Here is a 24363-nt window from a genome sequence, read left to right on the forward strand (position 1 = left end):
ATACACTTCTAACTGAAACTCAGCAGGCCAAGACTGATAAACTGGTTTTGTCACCAAAGACTCAAAAGGCTTTTAAGACTCTTCAAGCTGCTCTCTTACAAGCTCCTGCTTTAAGCACCCACAGGGTTAGAGTTTAATCTGTTTGTTACTGAACAAAAAAGGTATGGCCTTGAGAGTGATGACACAATCCCAAGGGCCTCACCTACAGCCTATAGCTTCTATTGGTTTGCTAGTGCCTGAAGCTCTTAAGTTTACTAATGGGTGAAAACTTACTGTACTAACTTCTTATGATATGAGCAGAATCTTAAACTCTAAAGTTCAGAGTGACAGTGGCTCCACCTTTAAAGCTGCTGTAACTCAAAAGATTTTTATTTATTGATATATATTATTATATACAATGGGTATCTTATAGTTTTTTAAATGCTTTTTAAAATCTGTTTATTAAAATAATGCATTTTAATTTCAGAAAATTATGAAAAGTAACAAGTACAAAAGAAAACATTTCAGCCTGCCAACTAAAAGAAAATATTAATATTTGATGCTTATTTTCCACTAATATAATTACAAAAATAAATTATTAAAGAAAATATATGATCATTGAGAAAAATGGGAAAATTAAAAAAAAAACTTTAAATTTGTTTTGAAACATTATAGGCATGTACATCATATATTTAATCAATTAGATCATAACATGTATAGTTTCATACTACACTTCATTGCTTAATATTAGATTATAAATTTTTTCCTAAACCTTTACAAATTTCTCCAAAATTTACATCTTTATTGATATATATTTCACAAACTATAAAGTTTACTTATTAAAAGTATACAATTTAATCATTTTAATATATTCACAGAGTAGTGTAATCATGATCATAATCAATTTTAGAATATTTCATAACTCCCAAAAGAAAACTTTACCTATTAGAAGTCGCTCCTTATCCCTTCCCCTATCTCTCATCATAGGCAACAACTAAATCTATCTTCTGACTCTGTATATTGTCCTATTTGCTAATGAAACTTTAATAATGACTTATTTGTTTCTACCTACCAATATGGGTACAGATATTTTCTTAAAATCCTCCAGATGATATGTACTTAGGGAATGTAAACTTATGCTTGGCACAGTAGAAATGTTATCACATGGTGTGCAATTATGTAGCTTTTGGTGTGTCACAGGTCAAATCCTGTCTGAAGGCAAAATAGTATCTCATATCTGAAGGCTAAAATCTAGTATATTAGTCAAGTGCTGAAGAGGAAGTCATCCATCCATGCAAAAGAGGCCCTGTTCCACCCTGAACTTGAGCTTGAAGAAGCCACCATTCCCCCCAATTCTTCCTATAGAAGATCCATCACGTCTTCAAAGTTCATTTCAAATGTCACCATATTCTGTTCAAAAGCTTTCATAATCTTTTGGCAATTTAATTATTCACTCTGCTATGACTTTATAGTATTTTAAACTCTTAGCTGTATCACCTTCTAAGTTCAATTTTGTTAAACCTATCAGACACTAAGCATCTGGTATGTACCAGGCCCTTGGCTGGGTCCAGAATTATATAGATTCAAGAGGGAGGACACATATGTACACCTGTGCCTCATTCATGTTAAAATACAGCAGAAATCAACACAATATTGTAAAACTATTATCTTTCAGTTAAAAATAAACTTAAAAAAACTCATAGTACAAGACACAGTATTGATAGGAGTAACGCAAAATATGGACTCTGACTACAGACTGCATAGGTTCAATTCCCAACTCTGATTCAAATTAGCTATAAAACCTCAAGAAAGCAATCTACATTCCACAATGTAGATATTTTACCCTGATCACCTGTAAAATATGAATAAAATTAGTACTTTCCTCATAACCTTAAGGTTTAAGGGTTAAATAAGGGACATAATCCATATAAGGAACCTAAGACAGACCTGACACAAGTCAGTAATCAATCATCTTAGTGAAATGAATTGGGGTTAAATTGAAAGTCCATTCACGAGAGGGATGAAACTCCAGTACTTTGGCCACCTGATGCGAAGAGTTGACTCATTTGAAAATACCCTGATGCTGAGAAAGATTGAGGGCAGGAGGAGAAGGGGATGACAGAGGATGAGATGGTTGGATGACATCACTGACTCAATGGACATGGATTTGGGTGGACTCTGGGAGCTGGTGATGGACAGGGAGGCCTGGCGTGCTGCAGTTCATGGGGTCTCAAAGAGTTGGACATGACTGAGCGACTGAACTGAACTGAACTGAAGGGAAAGATCGGCAGGCCCAGACTGTCAGGGATCTTCCTAGACAATAGGATGTCAGGGTTTCTTACTCAACTCTCCAAGTCAGTGGGTAAAATGAAATGTGGACAGTGTGTATACATCACATCCACCCACTTAGTCAGCACAAATGTCTCACTTCCTTTTTTCTGTCATTTTAAGAATCAGAGTAAGAGGAAATTTGCTTTTTACTGCTCAGTCAAAAAAAAAAAAAAAAACCTGGTGGCATATATTAATGCTTGCTTCATTTTTAATTTTTTTTTGTTTTGCATTCTTTGAACATACATGCAACCAATGAATCTAGTCTTGTGTGTGTGTTTATAACATCCCCACACTTAAGGTACAGATATATCAACTCCAAAACTGTTTTTCCCTCTTGAACTTTGGGTTTTTCCTACTTAGCTCCAAAAGACTTCTGACAATTCTGTGCTTTTCAGAAATATTTTGCTTGGCTTCTTATTTTTCTTATATACCCTTGTCCTTTCTATTCTAAGTGTTCAGTCATAGAAAGAGCTTTGGAATTAAGCACAGTTGAAATTGTAGCTCAAATTTGCTTTGTTCCAAAGCTCTTTCTATGACTGAAGTCAATATGCATACATATATGGGACTTCCCATGTGGTGCTAGCTGCGTGGTGTGCTACTGCTACTGCTAAATCACTTCTCCATCCTCTTTGCCTAGCTAGTGGTAACAAAATTTCAGGTTCCAGTCCACATTTCAGCTACTCTCAGAAGTCTTCTTAAACCAGTGAAGTCCATAGGAATTTTTACCATCTCTGTGTACCCACTGTACAAATAAATTTCTATCATTCCCTTATCATTTAGTATGTGAGGCCTGTTGTTAGTTTACTTTTAAATGGATCTCCCTCTTTTTCATGATTCTTTGGTTAATGCTTGGGTTATGTTTTATATGTGTGTGTGAGTGTTTGCACATGTATACACATGCTTCTACTGTTGTCTTCTGTTTTGCTTGGATATATGGGTCTGTGTTTCAACGCTTGTTTTTGAAAGGGTTGAAAGTATTTAGGTTGTCCTATGGTTTATGGCTTCCCTGGTAGCTCAGTGGTAAAGAATATGCCTGCAACACAGAAGTTGCAGGAGACACGGGTACAATCCTTGGGTGGGAAAGATCCCCTGGAGGAGGACATGGCAACCCACTCCAGTATTCTTGCCTGGAGAATCTCCATGGACAGAGAAGCCTGGTAGGCTACAATCCATACAGTCACAAACTGTTGGACATGACTGACGAAAGTTAGCACAGAACATGGTTCTGTGTTTCAACCCTTGTTTTTGTGTCCATGTGTATGTCTGTGTATATTTGTGTGTCTATATGACTGTTTTATGTGTCTGTATTTTGTTTTTTTCTGCATGTATATTTCATCTGTTTTGTGAAGAAGGAAATGGCAAACCACTCCAGTATTCTTGCCTGGAGAATCCCATGGAGGGAGGAACCTGATAGGCTACAGTCCATGGGGCCGCAAAGAGTCAGACACGACTGAGTGACTTCATGACACAACGACAATTAATATTTATGCTTATGGTCATTAATATACACATATGTATACATACATATGCATACATATATGGGACTTCCCATGTGGTGCTAGCTGCAGTGCTACTGCTACTGCTAAGTCACTTCAGTCGTGTCCAACTCTGTGTGACCCCGTATATGGCAGCCCACCAGGCTCCCCCGTCCCTGGGATTCTCCAAGGAAGAACACTGGAGTGGGCTGCCATTTCCTTCTCCAATGTATGAAAGTGAAAAGTGAAAGTGAAGTCCCTCAGTCGTGTCCGACTCTTGGCGACCCCATGGACTGCAGCCTACCAGGCTCCTCTGTCCATGGGATTTTCCAGGCAAGAGTACTGACGTGGGGTGCCATTGCCTTCTCCATGCATGGTGTGGGAGTGACTTTGAAGAGATACCCCACGTCCAAGGGCAGAGAAGTCCCAGCAAGACAGTAGGTGTGGAGTGGTGGCTGCACGGTGCTCAATCAACTGTGAAGAGATACTCCATGTCCAAGAACAAAGGAGAAGCCCCAGCAAGACAGTAGGAGGGGCAAAATCATATTTAGAATCAAATCCCTTGCCTGCCAGAAACACTCAGAGAACTCAAACAAACCTTGTGTGCACCAGGACCCAGAGAGCCCACAGAGACTCTACGGGTCAGCAGCGGACTCCCGCAGGGGCAGGGGATCTGAGTGTAGCAGGCCTGGGTGAGGCATAAGCCTTCTTGGAGGAGGTTGCCATTAACCCCATCATAGAGCCACCAGAACTTACACAGGACTGGGAAACAAACTATTGGAGGGCACAAACAGAAACTTGTGTGCACCAGTACCCCACAAGAGACTGACCCAGACTTGCCCAAGAATGTCCAGGAGTCTCTGGCAGAGGTGTAGGTCAGTGGTGGCCTGCTGCAGGGCCGGGGGCACTGAGTGTAGCAATGCATGCACAGGACCTTTTGAAAGAGGTCACCATTACCTTCATTTACCTCCACCATAGTTTGGCGCAGGTCAAATAACAGGGAGGGAACACAGCCCCACCCATCTATAGAAAATTGAATTAAAGATTTACTGAATATGGCCCTACCCATCAGAAAAAGACCCAATTTCCTTCTCAGTCAGTCTCTCCCATTAGGAAGTTTCCATAAGCCTCTTACCCTTCTGCATCAAAGGGCAGACAGATTGAAAACCACAATAACAGGTAACTAACCAATCTGATCACATGGACCACAGCCTTGTCTAACTCAATGAAAGTATGAGTCATGCCGTGTAGGGCCACCCAAGATGGATGGGTCATGCTGGAGAGTTCTGACAAAATGTGGTCCACTGGACAAGGGAATGACAAACCACTTCAGTATTATTGCCTTGAGAAACCCTTTACACAGTAGGAAAAGGAAAAAAGATAGGACACTGAAAGATGAATTGGTAGGTGCCCAATATGCTATGGGAGAAGAGTGGAGAAACAACACCAGAAAGAATGAAAGAGATAGATACAAAGAGAAACAACACCCAGTTGTGGATGTGACTGGTCATGGAAGTAAAGTCTGATACTGTAAAGACTAATATTGCATAGGAACCTGGAATGTTAGCTCCATGAATCAATGCAAATTGGAAGTGGTCAAACAGGAGGTGGCAAGAGTGAGCATTGACCTTTTAGGAATCAGCGAACTAAAATGGACTGGAATGGGTGAATTTAACTCAGATGACCATTATATCTACTACTGTAGGCAAGAACCCCTTAGAAGAAATGGAGTAGCCATGATAGTCAACAAAAGAGTCCGAAATGCAGTACTTGGGTGAAATCTAAAAAACGACAGAATGATCTCTATTCATTTCCAAGGCAAACTATTCAACATGACAGTAATCCAAGTCTATGCTCTCACCAGTAATGCTGAAGAAATTGAAGTTGAATGGTTCTATGAAGACCTACAAGACCTTCTAGAACTAACACCAAAAATAAAAAAGAAAGAAAGAAAAAAGAAAAATGTCCTTTTCATTTTAAGGGACTGGAATGCAAAAGTAGGAAGTCAAGACATATCTGGAGTAATAGGCAAATTTGGTCTTGGAAGACAGAATGAAGCAGGGCAATGGCTAATAGAGTTCTGCCAAGAGAAAGCACTGGTCACACCCTCTTCCCACAACACAAGAGACAGTTCTACACATGGACATCCCCAGATGTTCAGTATAAAAATCAGATTGATTATATTATTTGCAGTCAAAGATGGAGAAGTTCTATACAGTCAGCAAAAAGAAGACCAGGAACTGACTGTGGCTCAGATCATGAATTCCTTATTGCCGAATTCAGACTTATATTGAAGAAAGTAGGGAAAACCACTAGACCATTCAGGTATGTCCTAAATCAAATCCCTTATGATTATACAGTGGAAGTGACAAATAGATTTAAGGGATTCGATCTGATAGATAGAGTGCCTGATGAACTATGGATGGAGGTTCATGACATTGTACAGGAGGCAGGGGTCAAGACCAATGCCAAGGAAAAGAAATGCAAAAAGGTCAAGTGGTTGTCTGAGGATGCCTTACAAATAGTTGTGAATAGAAGAGAAGCATAAGGCAAAGGAGAAAAGGAAAAACATACCTATTTGAATGCAGAGTTCCAAAGAATAGCAGAGATAAGAAAGACTTCCTCAGCGATCAATGCAATGAAATAGAGGAAAATAATAGACTGGGAAAGACCAGAGATCTCTTCAAGAAAATTATAAATACCAAGGGAATATTTCATGCAAAGATGGGCACAATAAAAGACAGAAATGTCATGGACCTAACAGAAGCAGAAGATATTGAGAAAAGGTGACAGGAATACACAGACGAACTATACAAAAACGATTTTCACGACCCAGAAAATCACGATGGTGTGATCACCAACCTAGAGCCAGACATCCTGGAATGCAAAGTCAAATGGGCCTTAGGAAGCATCACTATGAATGAAGCTAGTGGAGGTGATGGAATTCCAGTTGGGCTATTTCAAATCCTGAAAGATGATGCTGTAAAAGTGCTGCTCTCAATATGCCAGCAAATTTGGAAAGCTCAGCAGTGTCCACAGGACTTGAAAAGGTCAGTTTTCAGTCCAACCCCCAAAGAAAGGCAATGCCAAAGAATGCTCAAACTACCACACAATTGCACTCATTTCACACGCTAGTAAAGTAATGCTCAAAATTCTCCAAGCCAGGCTTTAATAGTACATGAACCATGAAGCTCCAGATGTTCAAGGTGGATTTAGAAAAGTCAGAGGAACCAGAGATTAAATTGCCAACATCCACTGGATCATCAAAAAAGCAAGAGAGTTCCAGAAAAACATCTATTTCTGCTTTATTGACTATGTCAAAGCCTTTGACTGTGTGGACCACAACAAACTCTAGAAAATTCTGAAAGAGATAGGAATACCAGACCACCTGACCTGTCTCTTGAGAAATCTGTATGCATGTCAAGAAGCAACAGTTAGAACTGGACATGGAATGACAGACTGGTTCCAAATCAGGAAAGGAGTACGTCAAGGCTATATACTGTCACCCTACTTATTTAACTTATATGCAGAGTACATCATGAGAAAAGCTGGGCTGGATAAAGCATAAGCTGCAATCAAGATTGCCAGGAGAAATATCAATAACCTCAGATATGCAGATGACACAACCCTTATGGCAGAAAGCAAAGAACTAAAGAGCCTCTTGATGAAAGTGAAAGAAGAGACTGAAAATTTTGCCTTAAAACTCAACATTCAGAAAACTAAGATCGTGTCATCTGGTTCCATCTCTTCATGGCAAATAGATGGGGAGACAGTGGAAACAGTGGCAAACTTTATTTCCCTGGGCTCCAAAATCACTGCAGATGGTGACTGCAGCCATGAAATTAAAAGATGCTTACTCCTTGAAAGAAAAGTTATGATCAACCTAGACAGCATGTTCAAAAGCAGAGACATTACTTTGCCAACAAAGGTCCGTCTAGTAAAGGCTATGGTTTTTTCAGTAGTGATGTATGGATGTGAGAGTTGGCCTATAAAGAAAGCTGAGTGCTGAAGATGATGCTTTTGAACTGTGGTGTTGGCAAAGACTCTTGAGAGCCCCTTGGACTGTAAGGAGATCCAACCAGTCCATCCTAAAGGAAATCAGTCCTGAATATTCCTTGGAAGAACTGATCCTGAAGCTAAAACTCCAATACTTTGGCCACCTGATGTGAGGAACTGACTCATTTGAGAAGACCCTGATGCTGGGAAAGTTTGAAGGTGAAAGGAGAAGGGGATGACAGAAGATGAGATGGTTGGATGGCATCACCAACTCATGGGCGTGAGTTTGAGTAAACCCCAGGAGTTGGTGATAGACAGGGTGGCCTGGTGTGCTGCAATCCATGGGGTCTCAAAGAGTTGGACATGACTGAGTGACTGAACTGAAGTGAATTGATGTGGTACTAGTGATAAATAACCCATCTGCCAATGCAGGAAACATAAAAGTTGCCAGTTTGATCCCTGGGTCAAGAAGATCACCTGAAGGAGCGCATGGAAAACCACTTCAGTATTCTTGTCTGGAGAATCCCCATGGACAGAGGAGCTTGGGGGACTACAGACCATAGTTCCACAAAGAGTTGGTCACAACTGAAGCAGCTTAGCACACACACATATATACACATGCATATATGTATTTGTCCTTATGTATATGCATCTATGTTTGTATATGATATTTATGGGTTTATGGGTTTATATGTATGCATGTTCTTGAGCAGGACCTGTGTGGATTTCTTTTTTGCACCACTGCTTCCTTCCAGCTCAGTAAAACCCAAAGTACTTGTACACACTGTGCTTAACAATATCATTTTTGGAGACATACAGATATGTGTTTGAATCTTGTCTAGGTAGCTCTATACAGGTAACTGATTTCAGTATTCTGGGCTTCCGTCTCATTTTTAAAATGGTGACTTGTGCAATTCATTCATGAAAAATCTTTATTGAGTATCTATCATATGTTAGTCACTTTTCTAGGGACTGGGGATATCGTATCAAACATGTCTTCATAGTGTTTACATTCTAGAGTGGACAGACAACAAACAAATAAACCAGTAAATATACAATCTGCCAAGTAGTGACAAGTTCTAGAAAGAAAAAAGAATAATAGCATAAGGAAGAATAGAATGACAAAAGATACACAAGAGTGAGTACAATAATACCATAATACCTACCTAGGAGATTGTAGATACCAAATGAAATAATCTGCACTAAGTGCTTAGTACAGTGCCTGGAAAAGCAAATGATTAAGAAATAGTAGCTGTCATTGTTATTCTTGTTACTGTAAGTATATTATACTTTGATTTTTAAAGATCAGAAAAGATACAAATATCCAGTTTAGCAATGCTCATGTTACAATTGGGGAAGTTGAGGCACAGAAAGATTTAACTTGTCTAAAGTCTCAGAAAGATGTAAAGTCAGGTCTGTCTCCAGGATTTCTAACTTCACCTTCAATGGAATTTCTAACTTTCCCTTCAATGTTCTTCTTTCTCAGCAGTTACTGAGCCTACTGCAGGACTGTAAGTCTTCCCTAGAGAAATGCTGTGCATGCTCTCGAGGACATTTATTTATTGTCAGATCTAGCAGATCCTAACAAGAGGCAAGAGGCAGTTCAATAATACAATCACCAGGCCAGACAGAAATTGACACCAGTCCAGGGGGGCATGGGGTTCTAGCTTTTCATCAGGAAAAGATTGTGTAGGTGAAGAGGGGTGTGTGTGTGTGTGTGTGTGTGTGTGTGTGTGTGTGTGTGTGTGTGTGTGTGTGTGTGAATGCTGGTGATGGTAATAGGATGTTGGTTGGGAAATACAAAAGCAGGGTTTTTTCAAAGTTCAGCGTTCCCTGAGTGATGACCTGATGGGAAAGAATGACTAAAAGTTCCAGTGAGGTATACTAAATGAAGTGACCAAAAAGCAAGGGACAGCCAAGGAGAGACTGAATTTGGAAGCCAGAGGGGCTTAACAGAATCCCATGTGATAATGGCAGAATATGAAATGCTAGAGTCTCCTCTTAGCCCTTGTCAAGCCTCAAATCATCTGTATGTAATCACTCCTTGACAGGCACTAGGGGTGGTTACACACAGGAGTGGAGGAGACAATGTCTCTCTTTGGAGACCCACTTCAGTGTGAATTTGTTGAGTGTATTTTCCCTCTTGGAAGTGTTTACATTTTCAAAGATTAGTGAATTGTTAGCAGTGCCAAACCTAGAGGTAGACATCTAGTGGACTTAAAGTCACCCTGAGGCCTATGAAGAGAAGTAATTAAGCTTCTCATAAGGCCTAATATCACTCTTATGGGTCAGGTGTATGTATCAATGTAAAACCATTTAAAAGGTCAATCTGATAGAGCATACCACTGTCAAATCAATTGCCAAGTACACTGGATGTCAGACCTAACTTTCAAACTAAAGAAATAAATAAAAGATTCCTTGTGAGCAGTAACGGAAACTTTACCCTTAGCACCAAAGAGGTAGAGCTATCAGAGAAAGCTTCCCCTATAGGAGATGTGGGGGTATATTCCCCCATAACAGCATTATTCATGAGCTTACAAATTATTTAAGCACTAATATATAAAAATATCTTTCATAAACTTAATCTCTTGCATTCTGAGGCCCATAGACACCCATCCCCAACTCTTTGTTTATTTACATAGACTGAAGAGACAGGGGTTAACAGTACGACTGCTGAATATTGCATAGGCCAGCAATGTTGATCTATTCTACCTGGGCACACCAGGAAGGAAAATACTCCCATAGTGGAGGGAGCACACTCATCCCAAACGTTATTCCTCAACCTCATCTTGTTGAGGAAACACAATAAACACAGCTTGGAAAATCAAAGACCAGAAACTCCTATTGGCTGCAAGGAAAGTCAAGTCAATATTTTAGCAACGGGAAGAATTGCTTCACTCACAGTTAAAACTCCAACCCCAGGCAGGGTAGGGAGGGGGTGCTCATGTGACTTGTACTGAAATAGGGAAGGAAGGGGAATGTTAGATGCGACTGGGAGTCCATGTGAGAGATATAAGGAAGAAAAGGAAGTAAGCAAGCACAGACTCTGGAAGCCATCAGGAGTTCATCTTTTTAATATCAGGAGGCAAGAAGAAAGGACAGAAGTGGCTCTGGCTGTGATGGGGCTCTTACTGGGCCTGCTGCTCCTGAGCCACCTACTGGTGGTCATCTATGGTAAAGTAGTAAAAGGGGGTCTGGCTGCCACTTTTGGCACAGGCAAAAATGGGGGAGTGGGGAGAGGTGGGATTGAATGCCTACTGAGGAAAGCCTACACCTGCTAAATGAGTCACTGTTCTCAGCCAATGCTCCAGATTCTGTCAGCTTTGGGCAGAAGGGAGGGAAGTGGTTGAAGGTTATTGAGGAAGCCAGGAAATAAGTTTGGGTAGAAACTGGAAAGGATCGTCCCCTGTAAAACATACACATTATTTTCTAGTATTTGTTATATCTCAGGGACATTAAAAAATGTTCCCAACATCATTTAATTCCCTTCCCCATTTATTGCCCTTCACCTAAAATTCTACCACTATATGTTTACCTCTATGCTCCCCGGTTTGGATCTTTGTTAAGATATACAGGCTCTGAATAAGTAATGTTGTTAGGAGCTAGATGGGACCTTAGAAGTAACCTAGATCCACCATTCAGTGTTATGAACAAGTGCTCAGAATATTTGTTCACATACTTGCAGTGACTGAGAATCCGCTCTCTGTCCAGACCATCTAGTCTATCCAATCAACTGTTGGAAAATTCTTCCTTGTGTTGAACTAAATCAATTCCCTTGTGTCTTCTTTCAAAGGATCCCAGCCCTGTTTCTTGGAGACACAAAGAATATATCTTCTCCATGTTCTGACAGGTCTTTAGAATGCTGTGGACAGAAACAACGTTCCTTTGATTCATCTCTTCTCTAAGTTAAACACCTTTAGCTTCTTCAAGTGTTCTTCACAAGACTTGGTTTCTTATCACTTCCTGGGATGACTCACTTCCCTGTGGACATGGCACAATTTGTCTGGGGTAATTTGTCCAACTTAATGCTGGACTTATATATCAAAAGAGGATTGACTATCTCATAGCAGCATTATTTTCTGAAATCCTACTGTATCTTCATTTATATCCTTGAGAACTGAAATAGCCTTTTAGGAAACTGCTGCTGTTGCTGCTAAGTCACTTCAGTCGTGTCTGACTCTGTGTGACCCCATAGATGGCAGCCCACCAGACTCCTCTGTCCCTGGGATTCTCCAGGCAAGAATATTGGAATGGGTTGTCATTTCCCTCTCCAATACATGCATGTTTGCTAAGTCGCTTCAGTCGTGCCTGACTCTGCAATCCCATGGAGAGCAGCCCTCCAGGCTCCTCTGTCCATAGGATTCTCTTGACAAGAATACTGCAGTGGGTTGCCATTTCCTTCTCCCTTTAGGAAACTAAGCCTGAGCAATAGCTAAGTGAAATTCACTAGAGGGTAAAAGGATCCTTGATTCATCCCTGCTTATTCCATATCCTTAGAGGGATAGACTAGATGGGTGCTAACTTGGTGCTATTTAGGTCGTTAGAAAGAATCCAACTTTCCATAACTGACTCAGATCAAGTCACCTTGTCCTGGAGCTCTGTCATCCATCAAATTCTACAACCTCAGAGTTAGAAGAGACACTGAATTAAGTCACCCAAGAAGGAAAATAATTTGTTCCAGGCCACAGAGCATTAGCAACAAAGTTAATGCTCCTAAAAATGGTTGTTCTTTCTACAACTACAATGTTTTCACTCTCTAATACATTTTAGAGTGCACCTCTCTACTTTCTCCAAATCAGTTGATTTGAGCTTGGAATTAAAGAGAAAGGACTGGAGCTCAGAGGACCATTTTGTAAATGTTAAATTCAAATCACGTGTGTGTGTGTGTGTGTGTGTGTGTGTTGTTCCCTCTACAGCCTGTGGAGGTCATTTAGACCTAGAAGCAGGTCTATCATTTGTGTGGAGAGTCTTACACCACAGACCTGAGACTGAGAACAAACTGGCCTATAGCACCTTCCTTCTCCCTTAATCTCAGTGTCCCCAGCTCATCTGTATAGTGAAGAGATCAGTTTGGCTGATCTCAAAACACCCTGCCAGGTGGACAACTCTGGAGGACTGTGGTTTCACTTCTAAAAAGCATCTCGATTTAAGACATATGTTGATATAATAAAAATAAATCCTAATATTTGCATTTGTAAATACTATAAACATTTTTCAAATATCTATTATGTAAGCTAATTCTCTATTGTGTGGGCATTATGATAGGGGGAGAGAGGCCAGACAGAGATGTTCAGGGTCATCAGAAGATCCCACTGCCTGTTTGATAATATGAGGATGAAAATTTTAAGTGAAGCCCATAATAGATCTCATAACCACCCAAACCAGGCCTTTCCTTGCTTTAGGATCATCACACAAGCCACAGTTCTCTTTACTTTTTAAAGTCCAGGTCCCAGGACTAGTGTGGGCCCCAGTACTAGCTCTTCTTTCTCAAGTCAAAACACTTTCCAACAAAACCCTTTGAGTCAATGCCCAGCCCTTTTCTTTCTTCTGAAGGGATGAAATAGTTGAATAATATTCAATCTCATGAGGGAGGATAGCTAAGCTCTGAAGTTGTGGGAAAGATTTCTCAGAAAGCAGTTGGCAGATGAGAGAATCACGTTTTAGGCTGTCAAGAGGATATTTTCTAGTCCTAGCATAGCACTATTAAGCCATATCAAATAGATCCAGATAAGAAGGTGCTTGTTTCAGTTGTAGCTGGTAGATTAATCAGTTTAAAAAGTAAGGAGGCAGTGTGGCATCTGAAAGACTTCATTCTAGTCTTCCAGGCTTGGCTGTGCCCCTACTTTCTGTATGACTTTGAGTAAGCATCTTTCTTTCACTGAGCCTCAGCTTGTCCATATGTACCATGAGGGAATGTGACTAAGTTGATTCTATAAGCCCTTCTAGCTATGCCATACTGGAAGTCTCCAAATTCCATCCTGCCTGGTACTTCAAACCCTGTTGTACCAAGTACCTCACCATTTGGTGGTTTGCAAGGATCCATAATGGGCAAAGTGTGTCCCCAAGAGTTGGGAATTTCCTGAAATAGATTTTCCCCTACCCAACTTTCCAGGAAAGTGATTAGTATTTCTTAATTTGACCTACATTTCACATTGACTGCCAAGCTGCCTTGTTGCTAAAGTGTCCTCTCTAGTTTCCCTACAACCAAGGGATGACCTATGACCTGTCCATAACTCGATAGGTCCCAGCAGGTTGTAAAGGAGTTTTACTAGAGTCTCTGTTGAGGGCACAGGCCAAAGGCTAGACTTTAGCGTTCCCATTGATAGAAGCCCCGGTATTTGGCAATACATTCTGGGAGCCAGAACACATTCCCCCACTCTATCTTTCGTCTGTTTGATTAAAGCCTGGGAATCTTAGGCTATATAAAAATATTTATTTGATAAGGGTTTCCCTGGTGGCTCAGTTGGTAAAGAATCTATCTACAATGCAGGATACTTGGGTTTGATCCCTGGGTCAGGAGCATCCCCTAGAAAAGAGAATGGCTACCCACTCCAGGATCCTTATTTGGAGAATTCTATGGACAGAGGGGCATGGTGGGCTACAGTCCATGGAGTTGCAAAGAGTCAGATATAACTGAGCGACTAACACTTTTACTTTCTACACTTTGAAACTACCTCTCCTAAGAGAGATATAAAGACATATCTAAATACAATCCTTCGCTCCTGACTCCAGTTAAGTAAAACACAAAATCCTCAAGATATAAGCTTATGGATGGAAATTGTTAATGGAAGGTGGTATCTCTCTCAACACCCCCAACTTTTCCCCTTAGTTTCCTTTTTCAGCAAGCCAAGAAACAATCACCCTTTGGCCCTACCACCATTCCTACCAGGCAGCTCTAGGATTATACTCAGAGCCTTTGCTCTTCCAGATATTTTCCTCTCCATTCCTCCTCAAGATGAAATTTTCCAATGTACTTTTGCTGAGAACTCAGAGAAACCAAAAGGAGGATAAAGAAAGGATAGAAATCAGAAAAAAAATCAAGCTTACAAATTGCATGTTTTCAACATTTAACAATAACTAATGATTTTGCTAAACAGAAATGCATCTTATACAAGTTTCCACCCTGAGAATTGTCCTTTGCCTGCCTCTTTCTTCCCTTCCAGAAAATAATTTTACTGCAAGGACCCAATCACTGAGCCTTTCGGAGGGAGCAGTGAGGAATAAGCAGGGTAGATAGTCCTTTCTTTCTGAATCCTGAAGCCACTGCATTTCTCCAAGTACATAATTACATGCAGTAAAATAGCTCAGACCCGATTGCTCAGCATTTGCTCCCATACTTCTTTTGGAAAATGTTGAAAGTGTTTTTTTTTCATGGATTTGCAGAATATTAGACTTTGTAGGATCCTTAGAGTTCATTCCATTCAGAATTTCTATATAATATATGAAATAAATAGGTCCACCATGGTGTAAATGGACTTACACAGGGTCACTTCAAAGCAAGGAAGTGATGGGAAAAGAACCTGAAACTCACAAGTGCTAAAAACAAAAAAAACAAACAAAAAAAAAAACACACAACTTTAGGGCTTTCCTTCTAAGGACTGGTTCTGGTTGATGAGAGAGCTGGCAGAGAACAAAAGATCATGGGAAATCCGAACCTATGAGTTAAAGGTGTGTTTCTCAGAACCCTCTTGAAGCATGCCACTGCCATCGTTGATCTCAGATGAGTGTACCATCTGTGTCTTCTTCCTTCTTCTGTTCCCCCCTCTTCAGGACATCCCATCCTGGAAGTGCCTGAGAGTGTGACAGGGCCTTGGAAAGGGGATGTAAATATTCCCTGTACCTATGGTCCTCTGCAAGGCTATACACAAGTCTTAGTAAAGTGGCTGGTAGAACGTGGATCTGACTCAGTCACGATTTTTCTACGTGACCCCTCTGGAGACCATATTCAGCAAGCAAAGTACCGGGGCCGCCTGCATGTAAATCATGAGGTTCCAGGAGATGTGTCCCTCCAACTGAATACCCTGGAGATGGATGACCGGAGCCACTACACATGTGAAGTCACTTGGCAGACCCCTGATGGCAACCAAGTTGTGAGAGATAAGATCGTTGAACTCCGAGTCCAGAAACGTGAGTTACTATGGGTGTTAAGAAAGTACTGGTAAGCAAAGACCCAATAAAGGACTGCAATCCTAGAAAGTCCTGAGAAACCCATAGACCTTAGTTTACCTCTACATAGTCTCTCTTCAGCTATATGTGCTAATCAGAAGTAGTGAACAGGATAGTCTCAGGGTTATCACTCTAGTGGCAGAATTTAATAAATGTTGGGAAGGCTTTCTGGCCTTCAAATCTCTACTCCTTCAAGTGTTCCAGGAATTCCAGCACCATAGCCTGATTGTATCCTTGGAGTCTCTTAAAACTCATAAAAATAAGTATATCTGATCAGGTTATCAGAGAATGTATAAATATTCGCAGAGAAACTCTGGGGAAGGATATGCATGGATTAGTCAAGATAAGCTTAGCTAGCTTGACAATTTTACAAAAATCTGACCCCTGGTCATCCAAAACTTCAGATAAACCAAAAACCCTGAACAAAAACAAGCAAACAAAGCAAAATGAAAAATGAAACCAAAACAAAAAAGTTGTTTGGGCTTTGTTTTAATCAGTTTATTTTTTTAACTACAGATAGCACAAATCCCCAAATAATACAAAATGATACTTTTTCCAAGGTAATTCTTTTCATTTAAGTTGTCTTATTCCCTTTTATACCCCACATCAGTAGCCCTTTATAGTTCCCTTTGCAGAGATATTCATAACCCTAGACTCAACATGGATGACAGCCTTGTGTTCTCATATCCTTGCAACTTCCCAGAGCCTCCTCTTTTGTCTTCCCTTTTCAGTACCTGTTTCTAAACACACAGTGATGTCTGACAGTGGCTGTGGCTTCACAGTACCCAAAGGAATGAGGATTAGCCTTCAATGCCAGGCTTGGGGTTCTCCCCCCATTAATTATGTTTGATATAAGGAATAGACTAACAACCAAGTACCCATCAAAGTAGGAATCTTCAGCATTTTACTTTTGAAGTCTGCAGTGGTAGATACTCAGGTTTCTATTTCTGTACTGTCAAGGGCTGGTTAGGCTCTGAGCACCACAGTCACACTGTGAAATTTGTGATCAAAGGTGAGCAACATTCTTTCTTGGTGAGAATCTCAGTGGACTACCTTGCTCCAGAGATATATCAACATAATGCCCTTATCCCAGAGAAAATCGATTGGGGCAGAGTGGGGAGGGGAGGTTGTTCATTTACTAAAGAAAAATTCTAGACTGGTGCAATAACACTGGAGACATTGCCTGTCATGTTGTAGGTTAAGTAGATGAAAATGGTAAAGGGAAAAGTAATAGTTACTAAGTACCTTTATTTGCCATATACAATGCACAGGAAGTTTGCACATGTTTTCTCAATGAATCCCACAATTATCTCATGAGATAGCTATCACTACTCTTATTTTACAGAAGAAGAAACTACAAGTCAGAAAGGGAAATCTACTTGTCCAGGGGCTTACTGCTTGGAAGTTCAAGGCAGGATTTGAACTCAGATTTCATGTTCTTCCACTATGTCTGATTGCCTCTCGTGATTGAACCTATACCAGTTTCTGGGCACCTTTTGGGATACTTTTTATTGGTTCATTTTTGTTGTGCCTTTTTTTTTCTTTTTTTGCTGCTGTTGTTTTTATTTTGTTGGTTGATTGTTCAGTTTTGCTTTATGAAATAAAGCCCAGATCTCTGCAGAGTTTCTTTAAATCTCCCCTCTTTTTCCCTAAAGCCAAATGCAAATTCTGGTTGAAGTCTAATCAAGGTCTGAATGTTTATTACAGAATTATTTGGAAACACTGCAAATTGTGTACATAAAGATTGTAGACTGGAATTTAAATGAACAGCCCAGCATTGATATGGCCAAATGAATCTTGTTGCCCTTCAAGAAATCTCCTTGGAAGGGAAGATACTTATTCCAAGATGGTTTTTATTTCCCAAAACAAGTTGAGAGCTAACTTCCTTTAGGAGATTATCCTCAGAGCCTCCTGAAAATTATTATCCTCAGAGGATATCTGTGTGTAACAAAAGTAAGAAACTGTCTCCTTCCACTTGGGTTCAGTTCAGTTCAGTTCAGTCACTCAGTCGTGTCCGACTCTTTGCGACCCCATGAATCACAACACTCCAGGCCTCCCTGTCCATCACCAACTCCCAGAGTTCACTCAAACTCATGTCCATCGAGTCGGTGATGCCATCCAGCCATCTCATCCTCTGTCGTCCCCTTCTCCTCCTGCCCCAATCCCCCCCAGCATCAGAGTCTTTTCCAATGAGTCAACTCTTCACATGAGGTGGCCAAAATATTGGAGTTTCAGCTTTAGCACCAGTCCTTCCAATGAACACCCAGGACTGATCTCCTTTAGAATGGACTGGTTGGATCTCCTTGCAGTCCAAGGGACTCTCAAGAGTCTTCTCCAACACCACAGTTCAAAAGCATCAATTCTTCGGTGCTCAGCCTTCTTCACAGTCCAACTCTCACATCCATACATGACCACAGGAAAAACCATAGCCTTGACTAGATGGACCTTTGTTGGCAAAGTAATGTCTCTGCTTTTGAATATGCTATCTACGTTGGTCATAACTTTCCTTCCAATGAGTAAGTGTCTTTTAATTTCCTGGCTGCAGTCACCATCTACAGTGATTTTGGAGCCCAAAAAGATAAAGTCTGACACTGCTTCCACTGTTTCCCCATCTACTTCCCATTAAGTGGCTGATATTGGTTTGAGACTCCTGTTTGGCTTTGGCCTGCAGGGATTTGTTTGCCAAAGTTTAGATGTAGTGAGAATGTGTGTGCTGTAAGTTTTGGTCTGTTAGTTTAGGAAGGAATAAAGGCAGTCTCATCCTGAGAGAAATTTATGGACACTGGTCCAGTTTTTTGAGAGATGACAGTCTGGTCAAGCAAAGAAAGACATGGCCAGAAAGTAAAAAAAAAAAAAAAATGTACTTCATAAAAAGACAAGTTGAACATTCTCATCTTTCTTTGTTTCTAGCCCATTTAGGCATGACCTTGCTCACAACCAATCAGCCTGTCTATTCCTTTTCCAGTCCATGTTTACAGGCAATAAAACTGTTAGGCAGTGCTCACAACTGACCTCTACTGATGGATAAGGAAATTGAGGCCCAGAGAAATTAAATCCTTTCCTGTTCTCTGATCCAAGTTACTTTCTCTTGGCTTCCTTACCTGCCTTCTCTTCCACCTCAACATGGTTCCTTAAGCCTGGTCACCTGATTCATCTCTGTCCTACATATACTTCACACTCTGTGTTATTCCCCAATTCTGGAAAAAGTACAGAGATGCATTGGCCTCACTTTAGTTTCATGCTCTGTCATCTACTGCTTGTCCCTGTGCTATTTGTCAATCAATTTCCTCATCTATGTCCCATTCCTTATAGCAGCTATTCAGAACAATTCCTGCCTTATTTCATATTTTAACCCTGCTCCCAGAAAATGAGGTCACCTTCTCCTTACTTGAGAAGATCCAGATCCCCACCCTCAGATGTGAATTCTTTCAAGCACCCTCTCTGCTTCGACATTCCCTTGCTCATTCCCTCTTGGCTCGGAGTAAGATATACCTTTTTCTCCACAGAAAAATCCTTTACCTCAGCTCTTAACCTCAAGTACTCTAACTCCCTGCTTCATCCATTATCCTCTACTATATATATATATATATATATATATATATATATACACATATACACACACACACATATATATATAATATATATGTATATGTGTATTATGTAAGCCTAATGTACATATATATGTAAATAACATCCACAATGGCTCAGATGGTAAAGAATCTGACAGAGAGACATGGGTTCAATCCCTGGGTTGGGAAGATCCCCTGAAAGAGGGCATGACAACCCACTCCAGTATTCTTGCCTGGAAAATCTCATGGACAGAGGAGCCTGGCTGGCTACAATCCGGGGGTTACAAAGAGTTGGACACGACTGAGTGACTAACACCTTCATTTCAACATATGTGTCATTAAATAAAATTTTACGTCTGCCACCCCATCTCTCACCCGTGGCCACTACCAATCTACTAAAACAAGTAGTTTTTATTCTGTCCCACCTTATTTAGCCCAATATAACTTTGTAAACTGGAGTCATCAGTTACTTCCAAATCTCCAATTTCACATCTTTGCTCCTCCTCTCTATTCACATCTTTGCTCCTTTGTCATAAATTAAATGTCCATGTAAGTGTGAGCTTATTTTTAGGCTCTCAATTTTGCTTCATTGATCTGTGTGTCTGTTCTTGTGCCATTATCATACTGCTTCAATTACTATAGTTTTGAAGTATAGTTTGAAATCAGGGAACATGATGCCTCCAGGTTTATTTTTCTTTCTCACGTTTGTTTTCAGTTATTCTGCATTTTTGGGGGGTTCCACATAAATTTTAGACTTGTTTGTTTCAGTTTTTTGAAATGTACCATTGGAACTTGGACAAGGATAGTACTGAATCTGTAGATTATTTTGTGTAGTATAGATATTTTAAAAATATGAATTTTTCCAATCCAGAAAAATGGGATATCTTCTTATTTAGTTGTGTTTTCAGTTTCTTTTGTCAGTGTCTTACAGTTTTCTTTGTACATGTCTTTTAACATCTTGGCTAAATTTATTGCCAAGTATTTTAATTTTGATACAATTATAAATTGGACTATTTTTTTCACTTATCTTTCTGAGAGTTATATAGAAATGCCACAAATTTCTGTATATTGATTTTGTATTTTATTATTTTACTGAATTCATTTATTAATTTTATTTATTTCTTTTTTGACTTTATGTTTTTATTTTTATTTTATTAATATAAATGTATTTATTTTAATTGGACGTTAATTACTTTACAATATTGTATATGCTTTGTCATACATCAACATGAATCTGCCACAGGTATACACGTGTTCCCCATCCTGAACCCCCCTGCTTCCTCCCTCCCCGTACCATCTGTCTGGGTCTTCTCAGTGCACCAGCCCCAAGCATCCAGTATCATGCATCAAATCCGGACTGGTGATTCGTTTCATATATGATATTACACCACTGCTGGGCATACACACTGAGGAAACCAGAATCCAAAGAGACACGCGTACCCCAGTGTTCATCAGAGCACTGTTTATAATAGCCAGGACATGGAAGCAACCTAGATGTCCATCAGCAGATGAATGGATAAGAAAGCTGTGGTACATATACACAATGGAGTATTACTCAGCCATTAAAAAGAATACATTTGAATCGGTTCTAATGAGGTGGGTGAAACTGGAGCCTGTTATACAGAGTGAAGTAAGCTAGAAAGTAAAACGCCAATACAGTATACTGATGCATACATATGGAATTTAGAAAGATGGTAATGATAACCCTGTATGCAAGACAGCAAAAGAGACACAGATGTATAGAACAGTCTTGGACTCTGTGGGGAAGGGAGACGGTGGGATGATTTGGGAGAATGGCATTGAAACATTTATTAATTTTAAAAGATTTTTGGTGGTCTTTAGGATTGTCTTTATACAGTATCATGTCTCTTTTCAAATAGTAAGAATGTTACTTCTTCCTTTCCAATTTGGGTACCTTTTTGTTTTCAAAATTGTTTCCTTAATTTTATTTTTGGGTTTTTCATTGCTAGGGTGCAGAAGTACAACTGATATTTGTATATTGATCTTATATCCTACAATTTTGTAAAACATTTATTCACTCTAATCATTGTTTTGTGGATGCTTTAGGTTTTTCTTTATATGATTTTGTCATCTGAAAATAGAAATAATTTTATTCCTTTCTTTCCAATTTGGATGCCTTTCATTTGTTATTCTGGCACAATTTCTCTGGCTAGTACCTACAGTTCAATGGTGAAAAAAGCATGGCAAGAATGGGAATCATTGCCTTCGTTGTGATCTTACAAGAAAATATTCTTTATTTCAACATTAAATATGATGACAGATGCCTTTATTTTGGTAAATGTTGCTTGGGTTGAGAACATTTCCTTATTCACAGCTTTTTGAGTGCTTTTATAATCAAAAGGTATTGAATCGTGTCATGTTCTGTGTCTATTGAAATGATTGTGTATTTCTTTCCTTCTTTATTTTATTAAGAGAGTGTATTATCTTGACTCATTTTCAATTGTTGAAGCAATCTTGCATTCCTGGGATAAATTGATCATGGTACAGAATCCCTTTAATATGCTGCTAGATTTGGTTTGCTAGTATTTTGTTATGGAGTTTTGCATCTATATTCATAAGGAATATTGGTTCTTAGTTTTCTTTTGTTTTTATGTCATTATACAATTCCATGTGATATGATAAAAATGATCTCATATACTGAGCTAGGAGGTACTACCATAACCATTCTTTGAAAGAATTAGTGAAGAGTTGGCATTATTAAAAAAAAAAAAAAAAAGATTTGTAGAATTCACCAGTGAAACCACACCTGGGCTTAATCTTTACTTTATATGAAGTTGTTTGATTAGCAATCCAATCTTTTCACTCACTAAAAATCTGCTTTTTTGATTTCCTATTTCTTCTCTATTCAGTTTCAATAGATTGTGAATTTCTAGGAAATTACTGTTTGTATCTTAGTTAATCCATTGTCATACAGTTATTCATGGTATTCTCTTGTCATTCTTTTTACTTCTACAAAGTAGATATGTCCCCATTTTCATCAAACATTTTAATAATTTGAGCCTTCTTTCTTTCTTTCCTTTCAGTTTGGTCTTGCTAAAGGCTTGCCAATTATGTTGATCTTTTTCAACAATCAAACTTTGGTTTTGTTGATTTTCTTTATTTCAATTTTCTATTTCATTTATCTCTACTAAATATTTGATTTCTTCAATATGCTTATTTTCTGCTTAGTTTTCTCTTCTATTTTTAATTTTCTTTTTAAGGTGAAAAATTGTTATTAATCAGAATTTTTTTTTTAATTTTTTGGTGTAGGTATTTATGGTTAAGTACTATTAGCTATAGTACCTAAATAGTACCAAAATACTATTTTCACTGTGACCAATAAGTTTTGATATGCTGTGTTTTTATCTTCAATAATTTGCAGGTATTGTCTAATTTCCTAATGATTTCTTATTTAACCCATTGATTATTTAGAAGTGTTTAACTTGCACATATGTTTGCATCTCCCTAATTTCCTTCTGCTATTTTTTCTAATTTTATTGTATTATGATACATTATTATAATTGCTTCAAATTTATTGAGACTTATTTTATGGCTTAACATATATGGTCTATTCTGGATAATGTTCCATGTGCACTTAAACAGGATGTGTATCCTGCTGTTGTATTGTGGAGTGTCCTGTAAATGTCTTTGGGTCCACTGGGTAACATTATTTTTCAAGTCTTTGATGTCCTTGCTGATCTTTTAGCTAGGTATTCTATCCATAGTTGAAAATGTAGTATTTAAATCTCAAGCTGTCACTTTTAACCAACTACTTCTCCTTAAAATGGACTCACTGTTTGATTCATGTGTTTGGGGGCTTTGTTGTTAAGAGCAAACATGTTTATAATCGTAGTGTCATTGATTGACTGATCCTTTCATAATTAGCATTTTATAATTATGAAAGGATCAGTCAATCAATGACACAGTGAGTGCAAGAAGCACAAGCTGAAATCAGGATTGTCGGGAGAAATATCAATAACCTCAGATATGCAGATGACACCACCCTTATGGCAGAAAGTGAAGAGGAACTAAAAAGCCTCTTGATGAAAGTGAGAGAAGAGAGTGAAAAAGTTGGCTTAAAGCTCAACATTCAGAAAACGAAGATCACGGCATCTGGTCCCATCACTTCATGGGAAATAGATGGGGAGACAGTAGAAACAGTGTCAGACTTTATTTTTTTGGGCTCCAAAATCACTGGAGATGGTGACTGCAGCCATGAAATTAAAAGACGCTTACTCCTTGAACTGTGGTGTTGGAGAAGACTATTGCGAGTCCCTTGGGCTGCAAGAAGATCCAACCAGTCCATTGTGAAGGAGATCAACCCTGGGATTTCTTTGGAAAGAATGATGCTAAAGCTGAAACTCCAGTACTTTGGCCACCTCATGTGAAGAGTTGACTCATTGGAAAAGACTCTGATGCTGGGAGGGATTGGGGGCAGGAGGAGAAGGGGACGACCAAGGATGAGATGGCTGGATGGCATCACTGACTTGATGGATGTGAGTCTGAGTGAACTCCAGGAGTTGGTGATGAACAGGGAGGCCTGGTGTGCTGCGATTCATGGGGTCGCAGAGAGTCAGACACGACTGAACTGACTGAATAGTATAGCTACTCTGGCTCTATTTTGTTTACTGTTTACATGGCGTATTTTTTTTCCATTTTTTTAAAAATAACAAATCACTTGTGTATTTTGAATCCTAAATATGCATAGCTTGTAGTTGAATTATGTTCCTTACCCATTCTTTGAATCTCTGCCTTTAAATTTGAGAATTTAATCTGTTTACATTTAATGTAAGTGCTGATAACATAGGGTTTTTGTTTGCCAATGTGCTATATATCTTGTCTTTTCT

At 39.3% G+C, this 24363-nt stretch overlaps 1 protein-coding gene across 1 annotated transcript in view; it reads left to right on the top strand.

Annotated features, from left to right (window-relative positions):
* The first annotated feature begins 10840 nt into the window (after positions 1-10840).
* The window catches only part of VSIG4 (V-set and immunoglobulin domain containing 4), a 41502-nt gene continuing 27979 nt past the window's right edge, over positions 10841-24363 (top strand). Inside the window, 4 exon segments of the mRNA XM_068962506.1 lie at positions 10841-10955; positions 15552-15908; positions 16679-16876; positions 16879-16959. Coding sequence (XP_068818607.1) covers positions 10901-10955; positions 15552-15908; positions 16679-16876; positions 16879-16959 — 691 coding nt within the window. The 5' untranslated portion in view covers positions 10841-10900.

The sequence above is a fragment of the Capricornis sumatraensis genome, chromosome X (assembly GCF_032405125.1).
Source record: "Capricornis sumatraensis isolate serow.1 chromosome X, serow.2, whole genome shotgun sequence".
NCBI lineage: Eukaryota > Metazoa > Chordata > Mammalia > Artiodactyla > Bovidae > Capricornis > Capricornis sumatraensis.